A 19,413-nucleotide genomic window follows, 5' to 3' on the forward strand; every position below is an offset into this window, starting at 1 on the left:
TGCCGCGTACAGTAACGGGCTTAGCTTAGTTCATCACCGACCTCCATCCTCTCCGGCCTACACCGCCCACCTTCACTCACACTATAACATCGACGACGATTGTCCAGACGGCCGGAAGCAGCATCCCCCGCTTCGCGGGGAGAAGAGATGCAATCAGGCAAACCGAAATGGACAGCGAACAGCATGATCGGTGCGTCGAGTCCTCTCGTGATAAGTCAGACGACCGAGCAGGTCGAGACTGAGGATGCGCAGCTGGGGCAGGTGGCGGGTTCGTAGCCAGCATAGCGACCTGTCCGCTCGATGTCATCAAAACCAAACTGCAGGCCCAGCGAGCGAGTCATGGCCAGTACGGATATCTCGGCGTGTGGGGTAAGCCCGCACATGACTCATCAACTTCCCGTGTCTGAACGTCATTTTACACTAGGGACCGTCAAATCAGTCGTTGTTCATGACGGCTTGCGCGGGCTCTATCGTGGTTTGGGGCCAACAATACTAGGGTATCTTCCGACATGGGCCATTTACTTTGCAGTTTATGATGGCATTAAGACGCGATTCGGCGAATCTCCCCTTGGCGAAGTTCATATCGAGGAAGAAAGAAAGAGAGACCGCTTGTACCCCGCAGCTCAAGCTAAAGGATATCAGCCTTTTGCACGCGAGCACACATGGGCCGTGCATATTTTGTCTGCCATGACAGCTGGTGCAGCTAGTACCGCTTGCACTAATCCACTCTGGGTAATCAAAACAAGGTTTATGGTGCGTTTATGATACCTTGATACCACATATTTTTCTTACATTTTTCCTAGACCCAGTCTCGAGGAGAAGTACGGTATCGTCATACGGTAGACGCGGCCACGACTATCTATCGCAATGAAGGTATACGCGCCTTCTACCGCGGCCTACTCCCCAGCCTGCTTGGCATTACACATGTCGCCATCCAATTCCCGCTGTATGAGCAGCTGAAGTTATGGGCTCGTACGTATCATCCTATGTCAATATCACTGGTCGCTTATCAGCCAGCTGGTGTGCGCTTTGCGAAACAGAGAGCCGCTCGCCTGAGCCTATTGGCAGCGACGCGATACTCCTTTGCTCTGCGATAGCTAAAATGACCGCCTCAATAGCGACCTACCCTCACGAGGTCATCCGAACGCGTCTGCAGACCCTAAGTTTACCTCTTGCGGCGGATGCGTCGTCCGACGGGATGATCAAGGAGCATGTAAAACGGGGTGTCGTTTACATAACCAAGAAGATCATTCAGAAAGAGGGCTGGGCGGGTCTTTACAAGGGACTCTCCGTTAATCTCTTCAGAACGGTGCCAAATAGCGCCGTGACGATGCTGACGTATGTCCCTTTGTTCTGTGATGAGATGCCTCTAATGTTTGACCTGGATGCAGATACGAACTCTTGATGCGAAAACTTTCGTCGCGCTAGTCATGAGTCGTCCAAAGATTACCTTTCTTTATTCGAGCCTCGCGCATGATAGGACTACTGCGTGTCAGCCCAAAACAGCTATACCTCAATCGAGGGACCTGTCCGCCCATCAAACCACCGAACTACCTCGCAATCTTATACACCCGTATGTCTACGCTACATACCACCAATACTTCGACTTGTCCACCCTGCAAGAAGCATAATATCGTCCGCAACGCTTAGAGATATATTGATAAGCCGTCTGTATATTATCACACTCTTTCGCCGTTTATCTTGTGCACTGTTCATATTCAGCAATCAATCTTCATGACATCTGTTCTTCGCGCGTGTCTTTCACCGGTAGCATTCGACACTTACTTCCGTCCCTTTCTGGCTGTGCATCTCCAGAACGATGCTCATGTCCCTTACGGCAGCTGGACGCGAAACGAGGCCTCATCGCGATGCGCCTGCCCAGGTAGTTCTAAAATCACATGTGCGAATAATTTGATTCCGTCCAGCTTCTCCCTGGGCTCAGGGCGCTCAGGGGCTGGGGCTCAGGCAAGGAAGCTTGAGTTGGATGGAGCAGGCTCGGACGTATATGAAGTATGCATTTGTGTCCAAAGAAGCTGAAGGCTCGAGTTATTCTGTCCCCCAAACGTTCCTCAACGTCTAGGTCTTCTGACCTTGCCTTCTATAAAAATTTCCTCGAATGCATGCGCCTTGTCTTCTATGTTCTTCAAACTATAGTCAACTTTCCGGAGGAGCCCCTGGAATTCATTGGCGTTGTTATCATCCTCGAGTCCTATGTTTAAACCAAGAGTTACGTGATGAGTCCCCTTAAACATGTTCAAACTCGTTGCTCAATGCACCGCGACCGTGTGTCCCAAGCAAAGGTCTGCTAAACTAGACATAATTAATAACGCCACCCACCACACCTCGATGGAACGAGAAAGGTGCAGACGCAATTCCTCTCCTTGCCTACCGCTCAACAATTCACCGACAGGCAGTGAGCGCTTCTCCTGGCCATTCATTGCTGTAACCTTACTACAATCCTCCAATCGACTGCTCTTCGTCGACGCCCTCAAATTCAAAAGCCACCCCGGGCCATTGTCAAGAACCAAACACTCCGTTAGCGACTGTATCATGCATCATGATACTGCCTGTCCAATCCAAAGCAACAACCTCGACTCCAGCTTACCATTGGAGCATCTGCATCAAAGCCCAGTAATTCCGCCGCTGCAGGTACCGGTTAGTCCCAACAGTGGCAATCGCGGGTTGCTCGGTGAATCTCGTCCTCGGAGTACTTCCCAAGCTTCAGCTCCGTTCCCAAGCAAGCCCTGCGGAACGGCCAGACAAGCCCGCCAGCCCAGCTCTGCCCAGCTCATCCTCGGCTGCTATGCTCTGCTACCCGCGAGTGGCTGCTGATGCACTCGCCGTGGCCGTTGACAGTCGGGCCGAATCATGAATGGGGCACAGGGGCAGACCTGATAAAAGCGCGGACAGCGGTCTCCGGGGCCCTCGCCGCTCACCCGCGCGCCGACGGTCTGCCGGCATCAGCCTAGACCGCGACCCCATTGGTTGCGTCACGACTGCAGTGGCTGAAGGCACCACATGGCTTCCAGCTGCGTAGTAGCACCGACATCACAAATCAAGTCTATATGTATAGCGAAAAAACTACCTACTATTGATTGATACGAAACGAAGAGAACAAAACATCGAGGGCCCCCCAAGAAAGAGAAGGGATAACAGTCCAATACGAGTCCTTACAGTAGTAATGGGAAGCCTATGTGACATATGCAAGTCAACGCTACAAACAGAAAAGACAATGCTTTCGCACTGCTAAATTATCGAGAACAAGAGTCCTGGGAACGCGAACAGCGCACTGCTGCCATTCGTGACGATTGATGGATGACGGGTGTATTAGAGGCGAGGGCTCTTCTTCATACGGTATCCGGGCGAGTAGCGGCGTACTACTTTAATAGTGTTCTGAATCGCGCCTTGGCCTCTCGCCTGGCAGATCCGTATACATAGGATAAGGTAAGGAGCGTGGGAGGTGCGAGCATGGGCTGGACGAAAGGACGAAGCGAAGTGTGGCTGGAGGGGGTGATCGATGGGAGGGGAATAGGGAGATGTCCTGGCGCGTATCGAACTACGGGGGTTGACATAGGTAGAAGTAGAAAGAAGGGCCCATTTGCTGCGACACCAAGTTTGAGAGTGAGGATCAAGTAATAGAAGAGAGTAAAGGTCCAACTGAGCACAGAAAAGCGGGATCTGGGATTAACCAGGGTCCGCCAAAAACGGTATGAAGAGGCCAGGCTTGGTGTAACGATAAGCACCCGCGCAAAAAGGTATAAGAGTGTGGACTGGTAACAAAAAAAGACGTCAGAAAAGCGGGTGCGAAAGATAGTGAGAAAGCAACGGATGGAAAGGTGGTTGAAGAACCTGGGTGGGATGAGTAGTAATAGATAAAGGTATCCGGAGTGATAATGACCAACGATGAGGACCAGTATACAAATAATGTAGAAGGAAACGGATGCGCACAAGGGAACCGGTGACTAGTGGTGTTCCGTAGTTGTATCGCCAGCATCGCTCAGCGTTTCCACTCTGACTCCTCTTGATGATCCGACACTCCGAATGTCTCGACCTTCTTCAGCCAATTCCCGGTTCATAATATCGTCCTCGCTTCGATCCTCCTGGGCATCGGGACTCTCGCCTTCTTCAACAGGGTGCCCAGCAAAATCCGGTTTTCGGAGGGCTTTTCGGAACGCGTCGGCCATAATTGCTGCATCCGCTCCTGAAAAGGGACCGTCGCCAGCGGAATTCGCGTGCGATGTGACGGATGCACCATCTGGTGAGACAACTGATGGAGCGCGGTGCTGTTCTGAGGAAGCGCGACCTTGCGTCATGGCCGCCCCACCTGCCCCGGCTGCCAATAAAGGAGACTGCGGTGAATGCTGGTTATCCACATTTGCCATCATCGGCGTCGACGAACCAATCGAGCTCCGTGGCGACCGATTCCGTTTGCGCATTCGTCTTGAAACCAGCCAGACGAGGATGCCACCAACAAGAAGGGCAAGGAAACCCAAGACCACGATCACAGCAATCGCCCAAGCAGGGAAGCGACTCCCCCCATTGTTTGATTGGACGTTGCCGGTGCCCGATGGACCCGAAACACCTGGAGGTAGGGATCCAATGGAGCTAAGGCTAGCTATGCTTGCCGTCGAGAGAACTGACAACGAAGATATTGACGCGACAGATGCTGTCGAGATCGACGACTGGAGACCGGTCGATGTTGCCTCCATAGATGATATGACCGAGTCGGCATACGTTGTTTCTATCAAGACATGAGGAAGGGAAGCCGGGTAATCAGTGCACACTTACGAAGAGCTTGGAAGGTAGGATTCGTGTGCTGAGTACCATCCAACCCGTTGGGTCCCGTAACAACGAAATAATAGTAATACGAGACGTTTCCACCGGTTGGTGTCCACGAAGACCCTCTCGAACCAAACCAGGTGTCATCAACAAGGAAAGTAGCCACGCCGGCAGTGTTAGTTGGATTTGCCACGCTGGTGGAGGACGCAATCACAGTCTCGCCACTGTTGTAGAGGTACACATTGACGGTGTCCAAGTATTCGAAGTTGGTGAGCTGAGGTAGTCGGTTGTTCCCTAGAATGAAGGGGGTTACGAAAAGCATCATAAACAGTGAGCGTATACGCACAGACGACGGCAGCATACTGGTGCTGAAGAACGACAGAACTATCATCGGGAAAGCATGTCCACTGGTCGTTGGGGACGCTGTTCGTACACTGCGTGCGAGCGGCGGCTGGAAGGAATTATGGAGGATGAAAGACAGGAGCTCGCATACGACTTACCAACTTCGTCAGACTCAGAAACAGCCTGACGTTTCCAAGCGGATGATCCCTCTGCTACGTCAACGGGTGACCGAGCGGCATTCGGTAGCGGTGGTGGTGTTGCTGCTGGCCACGGCGAATCGAGAACAGGGTGTGAGGCCATTGCGAGGCCAGGTCGAAGGTAGATACAATGACTCTAAGGACGATAGCGGGGAAAAGAGAACACGGAGGAGTGGAAACTGAAGGGAAGATTGATACGATGAACTTGAGGAACGATCACGGGGGGAGCCGAAGGCGGCGAAGGAAGGAAAGTGAGTGTCGTCGCCTTTGTTTGCAGCGTCGACAAGGACGACGGCGATGCGTGACAAGGGCGTGCACGACGGCGACGACAACGGCGGGGAGGAAGGGAAGTGGGACGGTGAGCGACAAGTCCCACCTAAGTCGTTGCAAGTGCCTAAGCCCGCAATTCTCCCGCGGCCCCCGTGCACCGCCGCTTAAGTAATAAATCTCCTTCGCCAGGACCATCCTGCCCTCCCTGAGAGTCTCTTGACCCAGCCGTTGATCCCCTTTACCCCTTCTCGCACACGCTGGAAAATTTGTGGGCTGTGCACTGCAACGTACCTGCGCTCTCGCCGTATCATTTTGGTTTTTCCCCCTGGGCACAGTGCTCTCTGGGAAGTCCGAGTTCCTGCCAGCTTCCCTGTAGCTCCCGCTCCCAACACGCATCACCACACTGACACCACATTTGGTCCCACCGGCCGACATCGGGCGCAATCACCTTTCGTGGTGCTCCGCTCAAATTGCAGTAGCACGTTACTCTTTTCTGCGGCCATAACCATCATTCCTGAGGTCATTCCTCCGAAGCTACACTACCGCCGACCCCCCGATGAGTCCCCCTATGTTGAAATCGCACCAAAACTACCGCCAAGATGGCTTGTCACAATGGCCGATCACTATCTGGGATAAAACATGACGCCCTCCGCCGTTTCTGCACGCATATGATATCTGGAAATTGACAGTATCAGGGGACCACACTGTGGCGGTAAAGATAGAAGCCATGCTGGTTAACAAGGCACGTCTTGCCTGAGAGGAAACCCATGGATGAATGAACTGTACGCCGATGGCCGTAGTGAGTAGGCTGGTTCCGCAGCTGGAAAGCCCGTATCTAAAATAAGGAACTTGAAGCTGCTTCACAGGTGCAGAGCATGTGCATCGCACGAACTTATTCTTGGACTTTCATCTCGGAGAGCCTGTGGCTTGGTTCCATCGTGTTTCAATTGAACGTTCGGGATGTTACGTTCCCGTCCTCGCGATAAACGAGCCACATCCTCGACCTCGCCATCCTCGTAACCGTGGTAGGTTCAAGTTCGTTGGCCAATGGTTAACGGTCCCCCCGATTCACAGCGGCAACATGAACATCCCTTTCTCAGCCAGACCATAAGGGTGCGGAATTAGTCCCAGTGCTAGAGCCCTTCTGGAAGCGCTCCTCAGATCTTTTGAGAAGCAAACCATGTTTACAAGGATAAATGGTGATCAGAGTACTGAGGTACTTCCGAGAATTCTTTTCCGCGGAAAATGACCGTTAACGTGCACATTATCCACATGCGCAACCAGCGGGCATGACGGGTGAAGGGTACCCATCCCACAAGGAGTTCATGAAGCTCAGACTCGGGCCCGTCAATGGAAGGAATCTGCGGGGGCCTCGACGAATCGGCACTGTCTGTACTTCATCCTGGGCAACTTCTGATGAACCTTCAAGGAAGCCAATCCCGCCGACCTCGGTCCAATACGAGGACTCGTGATTGCGCCGGAGATTATGATAGGGCTTTAGAGTTTGGTATTGAATAAGAGAGCTCGCAGGGAGCTTTCAGCTCGTGACGAACGCACGTCTTCGGGACATGTGGATGAAGTAACAATCAACGTCAGGAGCTTATCTATGACGGTATCTGAAGGAAGGAGAGATGCTTTAGGTACTATGTAGGACTCGAGAAGGACAGAAGTCGTCCAATGATAATTGTTTCAAGCATACAGTAGGAGCAATTGACCCAGACCAGTAAGATGGGCGGTGACTGTCGTATTGGCTCCGGCGCTAATTCTCCCTTCGCCTGTGCGTGTTGCTGCTACCAAGTCCCAATCCAAGACCTTGACGAACGACAGACACGACGTCGGCGTCCGTATCAATGTCATATTGAACAAACAAAACGTTATACAACTTGTTATCTGCAATGGAAAGCCAGGAACGCGGCTACGTCGTTCTCCTCACCTACCTCAACCGTCCGAGCAGCAACACCCCTCCTCTCCCGACCATCCAGGGCCTCGCCGCCCACTACCTCGCCCACCTCCAACCCTCTCCCACCCCTCTCGCCGCCGCCCTCGTCAGCAGCGCGCTCTTCCGCCCCTTCTCGCACGCGAAGCTTACTGCACTCACCACCGCATTGCGACATGCCGTCCACCTCAAATTCAAAGCACTCGACGCGGAGCCGAGCACTCTCTTTACACCTGGCGTAGGCACGCGGCTCCGCAGATGGGCGACGGCAATCATCCGGGGCTTCGAGGGCGGCCACGCTATCGTGCGGCTCGCGTGCTGTAGTGGGCTCTTGCTCGGGCTCGAGGACGTGCACAAGCGGCTGCCTCCCAAGCAGCGGGACGTCAAAGCGCGCGCGGAGGATGAGCTGGTTATGATCGTAGCGGACGTGATTGACGTCTTCTATTCGGCCGATCCCTGGGGGCGGGAGTTTCAACCTGACACCGAGGCTGGCGAAGGTACGCATTCAATGAGTGAATGCACGTCCGTGTGGCTAACCCATTGTCTGTGTAGTTGACGCTAGGTCATTATGTACACTCGTAATGGCCCAAGGATTATTGCTCGTGCCTGCAGAGAAGTTTGCTGCGTTACCTTTACCTGTGAGTTGTACGGTCAGGTATGAATTCGCAGTATGCTGAACGAACCCTAGTCACTCCTCCATTTCTCCGCCATGACAATTGACAATGCCTTTCAATCCGGCACATTCCTCTCGTCACTCCCTTCCTCGGCTCTGCGCACGCCTGAAGGTCGACTATTCATTTCAGTACGTCTCACATTTTGTACATAATATGACGACTGACTTTACGAAGTCATCAGCCCCCGTTTCTGAGTCACTGAGGAAACTCGCCGCCTCCCCTGTAATATCATCCATGGGCTCCCTATCGAAACTATGTGCGACCACGCTGGCACATCTTATCGATCGTCGTGAGAACCTTGCCCTGCCCCAAGTCCTACAAACGTTCGAAGCATTACGTGAATTATGCGCCCGAGTGGAATCGGACTGGCGAGCCAGCGCTCTCTCAGAAATATCTAGCGAGGACGACATCGGTGCGTACGGGCTCTCTCATAATACAAGCTGCCACTAAAAGCTTCGATTTTGTCCTAAAGCCCCTGAAACCCGAGAGCTAACCAGCGCGATATGGTCGCTCCTCAAGATACTTCTCTTCACCACGATCATGGTAACGGAAGCCGGCCTGTCCGCAGTCGTGTATCTATCCCCTGACACAGCAAACGCCCCACGGGGTTCCCCCAGAGAATCACCGGACTCGACGCCGTGGCCTCGTTCAACATCGGGCGTGACATCGCCTACGCTCGCACTGAGCACACTGCATACCCTTTCTCATCTATCTTTTGTAATCTCACAGTTCGGTGGCGCCGGTCAGGGTGCATTCTCTGAACTGAAGCGAGAATTCTATCTTGCGCTGGACATTCTATCGGCGGACAAGCAGGAGAGCGAACGGTTTGTGGAGGAGCTGTGCAGACCCTTCCTGTCACAAAGCCCAGGTGAGGTGTCTACCAGCATCAAATGTACGTATAAATTAACTCTGATAGTAGCCAACAGCAACACCGTCCTAAATCAAGCCCAGAAAGCTTACGTCCTCTCGAGCGTGGAGCAGCTTCTACCCGTCCTGAGTACACGCACGATCCGCGAAACCGTCTTCCCCCTCTGCTACCCGTGTGTCCTTTTCACATACTGCCCTCGCATGCTGCACTAATCTTGTCTCCATCGATCTCAGACACCTGTCTGACCCGGGACACCGTGAGACGTACGAGTCTGCACACAGTGTCGTCCTCGGCATCTTCGCTTCGCACGCAGATAAAGTCGAGCAACTCGAAGCCGACGGTACTCACGACGGCGTAGCGGAGTCCGGCAACCAGGGGGCAGCGGGCTTTACGGACCGCATCGTCCCCTTTTACACGGAGTGTCTCATTGAGGTGTGAACTCCCCTTTCCTTTGCTTTCTCTTCCCTTCTCCGGGACGCCACGACCACCCGGACGGACGGTATCTTGCCCCTGCCAATGACCCTAACACCCATCTAAAAATCGGTGTGCTGACTCAACGCCCGACAGAACTCGGAGGAGGGCAAACTCAGCACGCCGCAGCTCCGGCTCGCGTTCTCCGCGCTCGTGCGTGGCGCAGCGAAGAGCGTCGACACCGCGCTCGCGTGGTTCCCGCTTGCGGCTGTGCTCCGTGCGGCATCCGCGCCGGGTGTGGACACGGAACGCGTGCACCGTCTCCATCTCGCGCTCGTGTCGAGCATACCGTCGCTTCCGCTGCGGGTGCTGCCGCGCGCGCTGGATGCCATCGCAGGCGTCATCGACGGCCTGCCGCGGGAGGCGTACCAGCGCAAGGAGCTCATCGACGCGGTGTTTGACGAGATTATGGAGCGCGTCGGGGATAGAGAGAAGGAGTTCGCGCTCGGCTGGTGGGGAGAACAGCGCGAGAAGTGGGTCAGGGGCGAGTCGGATACGAGTGGGTTGTATGAGAAGGCGACAGAGGCGGGGAAGCGCTGGTGGGGCAGTTGGAGGGATGGTCGCCAGGAGGCTGCTGCGGGCAGTATATCTTCGCGGTTGTGATGTAGCCTCTTGTCCTCATTGGCCATTAAGTATGTGCCACCGACGGTTTATCCTACTCAACGCCCAACTGCGGGTGTCCAAAGTCGCGATCGTTCCTTGTGTATTGTGATGAATCCAGTTAGAAAGATCGGACATGGTTTATGCGATCTTGCCTAAGTGTGCACTGCTGTGGTGGACACCGATGCGCTGATGTTCCGTATTTTCGACGATGCCTCGGTCGTCGACGAGCGGCTGTAGCTCAGTACATCTCTCTGCGGCATTCTCAGCATCAAATTAAAGCAGCAGCGACAAATATGAGCCGCTCCGGCATGCTGAATAATGGTCAGTACATCATGTGACAGGCAGCATGTATGCACTCAACAGGCGCTTGATGCGACACACTGGGAAGCTTCAAGTTCATTTACTGATCACGTCCGAGTAAAAGCGAACTTGAATGATTGGGGTGCATTGAGCACGTCACTTTACTGCGTTTAGGCGGGTGAAGGTCCACGTGAGGACGACACTTACGGAACTTCAGCCTTTCCTCACGGAACATAAAGTAATCCAGGCAAACATGGCACCTGCTCCCTCTTCCGCCTTCTCATCCCGCGACTACCCAGCAACTCCAGCTTCCGCTCCTTCGAAAGTGCATCCTCCTATAACTTTCCCTCTCTGAGAAACGCGACCATGGCCGAGCTGGAATCGCTCATCGGCCCCTGCCCGTTCATTCCAGACGATGTCACCGTCGTGCAATTCATGCTGGACTCTTATCATCCATTACGACCCATTCGACCGGTGGATACCCCATGGCTCATAGACGATACGACAGGCAGAGGCATTGGGCTTGAAGAGGTGAGTTGCTGGTCACTCTACAAGCCAAGCGCCCCACCTTCCCCACACCGCTATCGCGCGTCCGTGAATGGCGGACAGCCACCACCTTATCCCCGCGAATCTGCCCCAGCCATTGACATCGCAATTCTCGGTTTCAGATCCGGACACGCGTCTGGGGCCTCGCGAACGCGCTCCATGTGCGCTTCGGCATTCGTGCGTGTTATCATCTTTTGACAGCTTGAATCAAACGCGCTAACTCGCGTTTCAGGGGAGGATGATGTAGGTGTGTGTCGGCGCGCGCGATTGCAGAAGTTACGAGCACACTCCTAACATATGTGCTCCCAAAGTCCTCATTTACAGTCCAAATCACATGGGTATGCGTTGCAGAATACCTGCTCGAGGCTCTCGTTCTGATAGCTTCTCTTTAGACTATCTGCTGATGGTGTGGGCAGTCCACCGGCTGGGCGCAACGATGTCGTACGGCACATTTACCAGCGAACTGATTGCCAGACTGACATTATATGCGACCCAGTGGCGCAAACCCATCCTATACCACAGACGAGCTCGTATATCAGATCGAAGAAACCAAGTGCACGCTCGTCATCACCCACCCCGCATCCCTAAAGACCGCTCACGACGCATCCCGCAAGGCCAAGGTCCCCGGGGACCGTATAGTGCTCTTCAACATTCAAGATGCAGACCACGGAAAGCACATAACAGTGGACGAGCTCGTCGCGCAGGGGCTGAACACGCCACCATCGTTCGTGGAGCGCAAGCTCAACCCAGGAGAGGGCAAGACAAAGATCGCGTTCTTGAGCTTTTCAAGTGGGACTACGGGTAGAGCAAAGGTACAGACATCTGGAATTGCTGAAGAGCTATGCTAAAGATGACTTCAGGCTGTCGCTATACCCCACATCGCTCCGATAGCCAACGTTATTCAGTGTGCTGCGCACAACAAGGTGAACCAAAACTATACACGATGGGAAGACCAACGATTCAGGCCAGGGGATACGTGCTGTGGAAGTATGTGTGATCAAGCTCTCGTACGTATGCTTGGCATTGACCTTCGCATTGGCAGTTCTTCCTCTATACCGTGAGTTTGAGCTACTCCTATGATGACGCGACACTAACCTTACCATAGATATCTACGGACTGGTGTATAATGTAAGCTCTCATCCTCAACCATCGAGATGCGTACTCAAGCAGCGTAGACCCACTATATATTCTTTTGCGGCATGTCCGTAGTCTTGGCGCCCAAGTTCAGCTTCACCGACTTTCTCAAAAGCATCGCCAAATACAAGATAACGCATCTCATGTGAGTAACCATGCTACTTTCCGTAACAACCCACCACTAATGATGGTGGGTCTAGGCTTGTACCCCCGCAGATTGTGCTCCTTTGCAAGGTAGGTCGACAGACACCACGCCATGCAAACAATAACACAGGCCCACTTGATAGCACCCAGCAGTGAAGGAATACGACTTTAGCCACGTTCGCTTTGCCACTATCGGCGCAGCGCCGATCTCGCGCGAGCTCATGGAGATGCTCATCAAGGTCTTTCCCAACGCTGACATTGGCCAGAGCTATGGTATGTGAACAAAAATGAGAATGATACCAAAGAAAACCCAACCCTTCTACCTTTAGGCTCGACGGAGACGTGTACGATACTTACCACCTTCCCCATCGACATCAAGCGTGACTTGAGTGGAAGTGGAGGACAGTTCATACCGGGAGTTACTGCGCGCGTTGTCGACACGAACGGCAAACTGGTTGACTTTGACGAGCCAGGGGAGCTTGTAGTGAAATGCCCTTCAATGGCGCTGGGGTATGCCAACAACGCCGAGGCGTGAGTATCTCTGCACCACCTCCCGACCCAGTGCTTGCTAACCTCCGTATCGAAAAAGTACGAAGGAGACATTTGTGGACGGGTATGCACACATTCACTTTCTCTGCGTCCTCTCTACTAAAATCCATGACTCATGAAAGATGGTTCCGCACCGGCGACGAAGTCAAGATAACCCGCAAAGGCGAGATCTTCGTCCTCGACCGCCTCAAAGAGATGATCAAAGTCAAAGGGCACCAAGTCGCGCCAGCCGAGCTCGAGGGGTGTCTGCTCGAACACCCCGACGTCGCGGACACGTGCGTCGTGAGCATACTCGACGAGTACGCGGGCGAGCTCCCGCTCGCGTACGTCGCGCTCAACCCCGATGCCGCTCGGCGCGCCGAGGCGGGTCCTACAGAGGCGGACGCGATCAAGGCGTCGATACAGAAGCACGTCGCAGACAATAAGATCGCATATAAGCACCTCGCTGCAGGTGTGGAGTTCATTGATGTCGTTCCGAAGAACCCGAGCGGGAAGCTGCTGAGGCGTGTGTTGAGGGATAGGGCGCGGAAGGAGAGGGCGGTGGTGAAGGCGAAACTTTAGATCGTCTTGTTTTGTACGGATCAGACTGTATTTTTATATCATGATTACGCTGTTATCTGGAGGTATTGGATTTGGGGCTGGTCTCTACACTTAAAACCGACGCGTCGAGCGGCGTCACGGTCATGTCGCGTCAAGGTGTTCTCGTCACCACTCGCTATCCCTTCCCTGTCGGCAACTTCGTTCTTCTATAGGGTATCAACCATCCCTCACCATATTTTACTCATTCATTCAGCAGGGCTGCACACGTGTTTTACATATGATGGCTTACATATCATGGGCGCCCGGGTGCTTCTCATCCCATCCAAATGCGATCATGCCGCGCAGTGAGAACGGACCCACACCTGCATGCATATAATTAGCTCCCACCCCGGCCGTTCTCTCTTTCGTCCCCACAGACGAGTCCGCGCCAAATCCACGCCAAACGACTAAACCATGACCGAGTTCCATGGTCCGCATCTCGACGTCCACATCCCAGACGACCTCACAGTCGCGCAGTTCTTGCTCGACGCGCAACATGCCATACGGCCGCATCGCCCTCTCAGCGTGCCGTGGATGATCGACGACAGCGCGGGGAGGAAGGTTGGCTTTGAGGAGGTGTGAACGTTTTCACGAGATGCTTTGGCAACGCACCGCAGCTAAAGCTCGAGGGACGATGTAGGTACGAGCAAGGACGTTTGGCCTCGCAAACGCGCTGAGCATGCGGTTCGGAATCAGTACGCCTCATTCGCTAGACTCGAACAATCGCTACAATTTGCTAAACGAAGCGTGTAGAGGAAGATGACCTCAGTACGGTTTCCTGGTGCTCTCCCGAGTGCTAACGTGCTGATGTGTCATAGTCCTCATCTACAGTCCAAATCATGTCGGTATGTCACTTGCGGATCCTCACTCTTCTTTTTCTTGCTGAACGAGACAAAGACTACGCCTCTGCAATTTGGGCCGCGCACCGACTCGGGGCAGTCGTATCGTAAGTCTTGCACACACCTCCAACGGCTTACCTGCTTAATTGCGCAGAGCCGCCAATCCTGGCTACTCCGCCAACGAGCTCTTGTACCAACTTGAGGTTGCCAAAGCCTCGGTCATAATCACTCACCAGGCTAGCGTCAACGTTGCTCTTGAGGCGGCACGTCGCTCGGGCTTACCTGCCGAGCGCGTCGTGCTGTTCGGGAACGCACCTCTGCTACAACTTGTGACCGTGGATGCACTTGTGGATGAAGGTCTAGCACATCCGCCAGGCTTTGTTGAGAGAAGGCTGAGACGGGGAGAGGCAAAGCAGAAGCTTGCTTTTCTGAACTTCTCCAGTGGGACGACAGGAAAACCTAAGGTAAAGGAGCTCCTTCCTAGCATCTTACCTTCGGCTTTAAGACTGAGTGGACTGCTACAATAGGCTGTCATGCTTAATCATTACAGTGTGATTGGTTCGGTCCTTCAGCTAGCATTCTACAATCGGGGAAATGGGAAAGACATACCTCAGAAGGAGTGGAGATTCAGACCTGGAGACCTTCTCGCTGCAGGTCCGTTTAGGGCGACTGAATCGTTGATCTTAGCTAACGAGAAGCAACAGCGACGCCATTTTACCGTACGTGAAGTTCTGCTCAAGTAGCTCGCCATTCTCATGCTTTCTAGACATATATGGTCTTTGCATGGTCAGTTTCAGAGTCTATCAGCGTTGATAGCCTTGATTCACTTTTCTCCTGGGATTTTTTAGCTGCATGCCATGGCATTCATTGGGGTGAGCAGAGACTGCTTTACCATAGCTTGCGGACTGAAGCACTGATGCACAATCGTAGGTGACGCTAGTCGTAATACCAAAGTTTAGCTTCAAAGACTTCTTGGATAGCGTTGTCAAGTACCGCATAACCCATTTGCCGTGAGTCAAGTTTCTAATGCGATCAGGGGCACTTGAACGAATCATTGGTTAGACTCGTGCCTCCGCAGGTGGTCTTGCTTTGCAAGGTTTGTTTCGTGCTTATTTGTTCGGTCAGGCCTGTTTGCTGATCTTGTACCACTCCCAGCAACCAATAGTGAAAAACTACGACCTCAGCCATGTCCGCATGATGTCTTGTGGTGCAGCACCCCTTTCAGGCGAGCTTATGATGCAGCTCGCCAGAGATTTCCCCGCTACGCATATAGGTCAAGGCTATGGTCAGTGTTCACCCCTTTAACCATAGTCAGCACTTCTTATCCGCGTACTTCCAGGGATGACAGAGGCTGTCGGGACTATTGCTATGTTCTCTGTACACCATAAGCTTGGTGTGATAGGCAGCTCCGGACAGCTCTTTGCCGGCTTTGCTGCTCGTGTCGTGCGTCCTGATGGAAGCCTGGCTGGACCCAATGAACCTGGGGAGCTGTGGCTGAAGTCACCGTTCCTTGCAATGGGCTATCTGAACAATTCTGAAGCGTGAGGACAAAGGATTGTCGCCCATGTATCTGCTGATTAACTTCGCCGTTCGTTCTCAGAACCAAGGAGACATTCGTAGACGGGTAAAGCATACATTGGATCTGCAACTCAACAATGGAACTGATACATCTCACCCAGATGGCTTCGTACCGGCGACGAAGTCAGTTTGGACGAGAACAACGAGATTTTCATCCTTGATCGTATCAAGGTTCTGACCACACCCTCGTTTCATTCTAGCTACTAACGTTATCCACAGGAACTTATCAAAGTCCGAGGCTTTCAAGTGGCCCCAGCCGAGCTGGAGGGAACACTCTTGATGCACCCCGACGTCGCAGACGTTTGCGTTGTGGGCATTCCTGACGAGTACAGCGGGGAGGTGCCGTTAGCGTTCGTCGTCTTGCGCCCCGATCCCATGAAGCGCGCCGCTAGCGGTCAGACTGAAAGCGACAGAATCAAAGAGAGCATCATCAAGGTAATGGACATCAGCTTCGTTCCCCTACCGGTTTCTGATGACTTTCATATAGCATGCTTCTGAGGACAAGGTCGCGTACAAGCGACTGGCCGGTGGAGTCGAGTTCATAGATGTGATACCGAAGAATCCCAGCGGCAAGATCCTCCGACGGGTTCTCCGCGACAAGGTAAAGCAAGCGCCGCGGCCTAAGCTGTAGACTCGGTACGTTGTGCGTAGAGCTTACAAAGCAAACATCTGGACAACGCCTGTGCGAATAATTTACAATAGCTTGTGTCGATCTGACGGGGAACGACTACAATTTAGCTTTCATGCCAGCCAGCTTCTCCTTCGCGCGATCTCGCAAGACCCTACGCAGAATCTTCCCGCTTGGATTCTTGGGTATTACATCCGTAAATTCCACACCTCCAGCAAGCCTCTTATACGCCACCTTGTTCTCCGCGGTATGCTGTAGGTCATCAGAGCGAACATGATGAATATGTGTCACAGCGATTAAAGGATATTGTTTACCAACCTGGATGATTTCTACTTTGACCCGGGTCGCTTCCGCTGGATCACGCCTGACACGCTCGTCCACCTCTGGACGCAAGACAACGTATGCCATGGGGACTTCGCCATTGTACTCATCTGGCAGGGGAATGACACATGCATCGACTATGTCGGGGTGCATCAACAGCGTGCCCTCTAGTTCAGCTGGCGCAACTTGGAAACCGCGGACTTTGATGAGCTCCTACGCATGTTCAATCAGTTTGCACTGCAAACACGAAGAATGCTCAAGGGACCTTTAGTCTATCGAGAACGAAGATCTCCCTATCCTTGTCTATTCTCACTTCGTCTCCTGTGCGCAACCACCTAGATGAACACTGCGTCAAAATTGAGCCACTCAAGTGCTCTGGTCAGCATACCCGTCGACGAAAGTCTCGCGAGTTCTGAGTACTCAGTCAGCCTTGCTTTCAGCATCAAGGTACAACGTCCACCTACGCTTCAGGGTTATTGTAATATCCCAACGCCAGAGCTGGCGATTTCAGCCACAGCTCCCCAGGCTCGTTGACACCCGCGAGACTCCCGTCTGGCCGCACAACTCGTGCGGTGATACCCGGCGCCAGTGTCCCTGAGCTGCCCACCACGCCGACCTTGCGATCAGGTGAAAACATGGAGACGGACGTAGACGTTTCGGTTAAGCCTCAAAGGGGGGTAAAACGTGCATGCGAGGGATGAGCAAAGGAACCGTCGTACCATATCCCTGACCAATCTGTGCGTTGGGAAAGCGATCCGCGAGCTGTGCCACCAGTTCCCCTGAGAGAGGAGCGGCGCCAGATACGATGTAATGGACGTGACTGAGATCATACTTCGCCACGATGTCTTGCTGCATGAACGAGTTTATACATTGCTTGTCCACAAACGTTACAGTCCGAATGGAACGCTCACCTTGCATAATAGTACTGCTATTGGTGGAACCAGCATACCGTGGACTGTTAGACTGGAATAGCGTGAATGAAACGGGATCATAGGATAACCGACATGAGATGAGTGATACGGTGCCTAGACACGCTCTCTAGGAAATCGACGAAGCTGAACTTAGGCACAACGACTAGGGTGACCTAGCGATCGCAATTCAGAAGAAAGTCCGGCGACGTACAAGAAACGGAAACATACGCCGCAATATAACATGGAGTGTATCTAGAATAAATTTGATGAACGTGAAGCTTCCACGATGAATATCGTTTATCGACACTTACGATAATGACGAGTCCATATATGTCTTCACGGAGTAAATCAGTTCACACAAGTCATGCAGTCATAGCCTGCAATAGGGTACTGCTCACGGTAGAATGGCAGACCTATGGCATGCATGACAATCAGCGCCTTACAATGAAACACAAGAAACAAACGAACAAGCAGATACAAGATCACCGGGCCTAAACCTTTGCTTATCCCTGGGACGGTCGGTATCGCCCACCCGAGCATGAAGGGCGAGCTGTATAGCGTTCGCAATGGGTGCGTAGTGGGATATCATGACAGCCTGATGACCGGTGATGGATACACATACCAATACTTCTGCGGAGGCTGAGAGTACTGACCTTTGGTCGTCCAGTCGTACCACTTGAAAAGTTGAGAAACGCCAGCTTCGTCTTCCCTTCTCCTGGCCTTAACTTGCGCTCCACGTAGTGCTGACGTGCAGCTAGCCCTTCCTTGACCAATTCATCCACATTCGCAAACTGACGAAGAGGCGAGTCCCCGATAACGACGATGCGCTCATATGGTATGCCAGTTTGCCGTGCTGCATCGGCAGCTACCTCCAACGAGGTGGAGTGGGCAATAATGGTAGTCGCTTTCGTAAGCTCGATCTGGTAAACGAGCTCTTCTGTGGTATAGGCAGGGTTTGCGGTGCTGATATACTTAGCGAACATCAATATGAAGAACGCATACATGGACCTACGAAACAATTGCGCCCAGTCTATGAATAGCCCACACAACGGGAGCGTAATCTGCCATGTGCTCAGCAGCGGTCTGGAGCCGGATATAGCGACAGGCTCACCAACATGGTTTAAACTGAAAATGACGACTGTGGCAAGTCAGCTTGGTTGGCAACCATACAGGGAAACAAGAGTCGATAGTATGCATACCAACTTCGTCTTCATCTGGACGAGGCGTATCAGTTGCATCCTTTGGACCCAGATTTAACCTGAATGTACACACCAATTCCATACCGCATGCTCAGCGCATTTGCAAGTCCATGGGTCCTTGCACGGAGCTGAACTGTGTTCAAGTAGCTTGGAGGTTTAGAGAAGTTCGACATACCTCTTCGTATCCAATCTTCCTACCCGTCTTGTCGTCTATCATCCACGGAACGCCTAAGGGGCGCTTTGGCCTCAGCGAATGCGCCGAGTCAAGAAAGAACTGGGGGATTGTCAGATCATCTGGTAGATGTACGTTAATTGGAGGGCCATGGATCTCAGTCATCCTGGGCTGGCAGGGAACAGTCCACCCTCTGCAAGGGTACCGTATATATATCCATCAAGCTCAAGTGTCGTATGTGTGCGGCGTGAGATGCTTCTCCACCACGACCCCAGACGTGCAATTGAAACTAGGTCACAGGTCGGTCGGGCCGTACTTAAGTGGCGCCTACATGCATCAACCACTGCAGAGGTGGACATCCCACGGTTCAGAC

General features: G+C 53.0%; 6 protein-coding genes across 6 annotated transcripts; 4 read left to right on the forward strand and 2 right to left on the reverse strand.

Moving 5' to 3' along the window:
• Window positions 1–15: 15 nt before the first annotated feature.
• CONPUDRAFT_137326 (mitochondrial NAD transporter) lies at window positions 16–1,723 on the forward strand. Its single transcript, XM_007770502.1, has 6 exons — window positions 16–190; window positions 253–369; window positions 425–753; window positions 804–972; window positions 1,041–1,338; window positions 1,392–1,723. The coding sequence occupies exons 1-6, from the start codon at window positions 148–150 to the stop codon at window positions 1,426–1,428; spliced, it is 993 nt and encodes a 330-aa protein (XP_007768692.1). The 5' UTR covers window positions 16–147; the 3' UTR covers window positions 1,429–1,723.
• A 1,430-nt stretch (window positions 1,724–3,153) lies between these two features.
• On the reverse strand, window positions 3,154–5,666 carry CONPUDRAFT_82302 (uncharacterized protein). The gene is made up of 4 exons (XM_007770503.1): window positions 5,280–5,666; window positions 5,126–5,230; window positions 4,789–5,073; window positions 3,154–4,741 (listed from the first exon to the last, which is right to left on the reverse strand). The coding sequence occupies exons 1-4, from the start codon at window positions 5,419–5,421 to the stop codon at window positions 3,963–3,965; spliced, it is 1,311 nt and encodes a 436-aa protein (XP_007768693.1). The 5' UTR covers window positions 5,422–5,666; the 3' UTR covers window positions 3,154–3,962.
• A 1,817-nt stretch (window positions 5,667–7,483) lies between these two features.
• Window positions 7,484–10,215, forward strand: CONPUDRAFT_144146 (uncharacterized protein; the record flags this gene model as incomplete). The annotated part of the gene is made up of 8 exons (XM_007770504.1): window positions 7,484–8,021; window positions 8,077–8,162; window positions 8,213–8,326; window positions 8,373–8,610; window positions 8,671–9,090; window positions 9,115–9,238; window positions 9,300–9,498; window positions 9,634–10,215. 8 exons carry the CDS (start codon window positions 7,484–7,486, stop codon window positions 10,138–10,140), a joined length of 2,226 nt encoding a protein of 741 aa, XP_007768694.1. The 3' UTR covers window positions 10,141–10,215.
• Window positions 10,216–10,728: 513 nt separating this feature from the next.
• On the forward strand, window positions 10,729–13,433 carry CONPUDRAFT_124400 (phenylacetyl-CoA ligase). Its single transcript, XM_007770505.1, has 15 exons — window positions 10,729–10,971; window positions 11,109–11,163; window positions 11,219–11,233; window positions 11,298–11,324; window positions 11,379–11,427; window positions 11,483–11,798; window positions 11,847–11,973; window positions 12,029–12,043; window positions 12,092–12,114; window positions 12,162–12,265; window positions 12,321–12,354; window positions 12,408–12,537; window positions 12,594–12,795; window positions 12,854–12,877; window positions 12,936–13,433. Exons 1-15 carry the CDS (start codon window positions 10,807–10,809, stop codon window positions 13,372–13,374), a joined length of 1,725 nt encoding a protein of 574 aa, XP_007768695.1. The 5' UTR covers window positions 10,729–10,806; the 3' UTR covers window positions 13,375–13,433.
• A 340-nt stretch (window positions 13,434–13,773) lies between these two features.
• On the forward strand, window positions 13,774–16,560 carry CONPUDRAFT_165502 (amp dependent CoA ligase). Its single transcript, XM_007770506.1, has 18 exons — window positions 13,774–13,968; window positions 14,033–14,087; window positions 14,146–14,160; window positions 14,211–14,237; window positions 14,290–14,338; window positions 14,386–14,695; window positions 14,759–14,885; window positions 14,936–14,950; window positions 14,998–15,017; window positions 15,080–15,103; window positions 15,162–15,241; window positions 15,294–15,327; window positions 15,387–15,516; window positions 15,571–15,772; window positions 15,832–15,855; window positions 15,911–15,980; window positions 16,029–16,244; window positions 16,297–16,560. The coding sequence occupies exons 1-18, from the start codon at window positions 13,807–13,809 to the stop codon at window positions 16,438–16,440; spliced, it is 1,704 nt and encodes a 567-aa protein (XP_007768696.1). The 5' UTR covers window positions 13,774–13,806; the 3' UTR covers window positions 16,441–16,560.
• On the reverse strand, window positions 16,537–19,205 carry CONPUDRAFT_124404 (amp dependent CoA ligase; the record flags this gene model as incomplete). The annotated part of the gene is made up of 16 exons (XM_007770507.1): window positions 16,537–16,689; window positions 16,756–16,971; window positions 17,024–17,093; window positions 17,147–17,170; window positions 17,223–17,424; window positions 17,478–17,607; window positions 17,670–17,721; window positions 17,763–17,842; window positions 17,898–17,921; window positions 17,981–18,003; window positions 18,068–18,082; window positions 18,138–18,264; window positions 18,323–18,632; window positions 18,682–18,740; window positions 18,928–18,996; window positions 19,044–19,205. The coding sequence occupies 16 exons, from the start codon at window positions 19,203–19,205 to the stop codon at window positions 16,537–16,539; spliced, it is 1,716 nt and encodes a 571-aa protein (XP_007768697.1).
• Window positions 19,206–19,413: the final 208 nt, after the last annotated feature.

The sequence above is a fragment of the Coniophora puteana genome, assembly GCF_000271625.1.
Source record: "Coniophora puteana RWD-64-598 SS2 unplaced genomic scaffold CONPUscaffold_6, whole genome shotgun sequence".
NCBI lineage: Eukaryota > Fungi > Basidiomycota > Agaricomycetes > Boletales > Coniophoraceae > Coniophora > Coniophora puteana.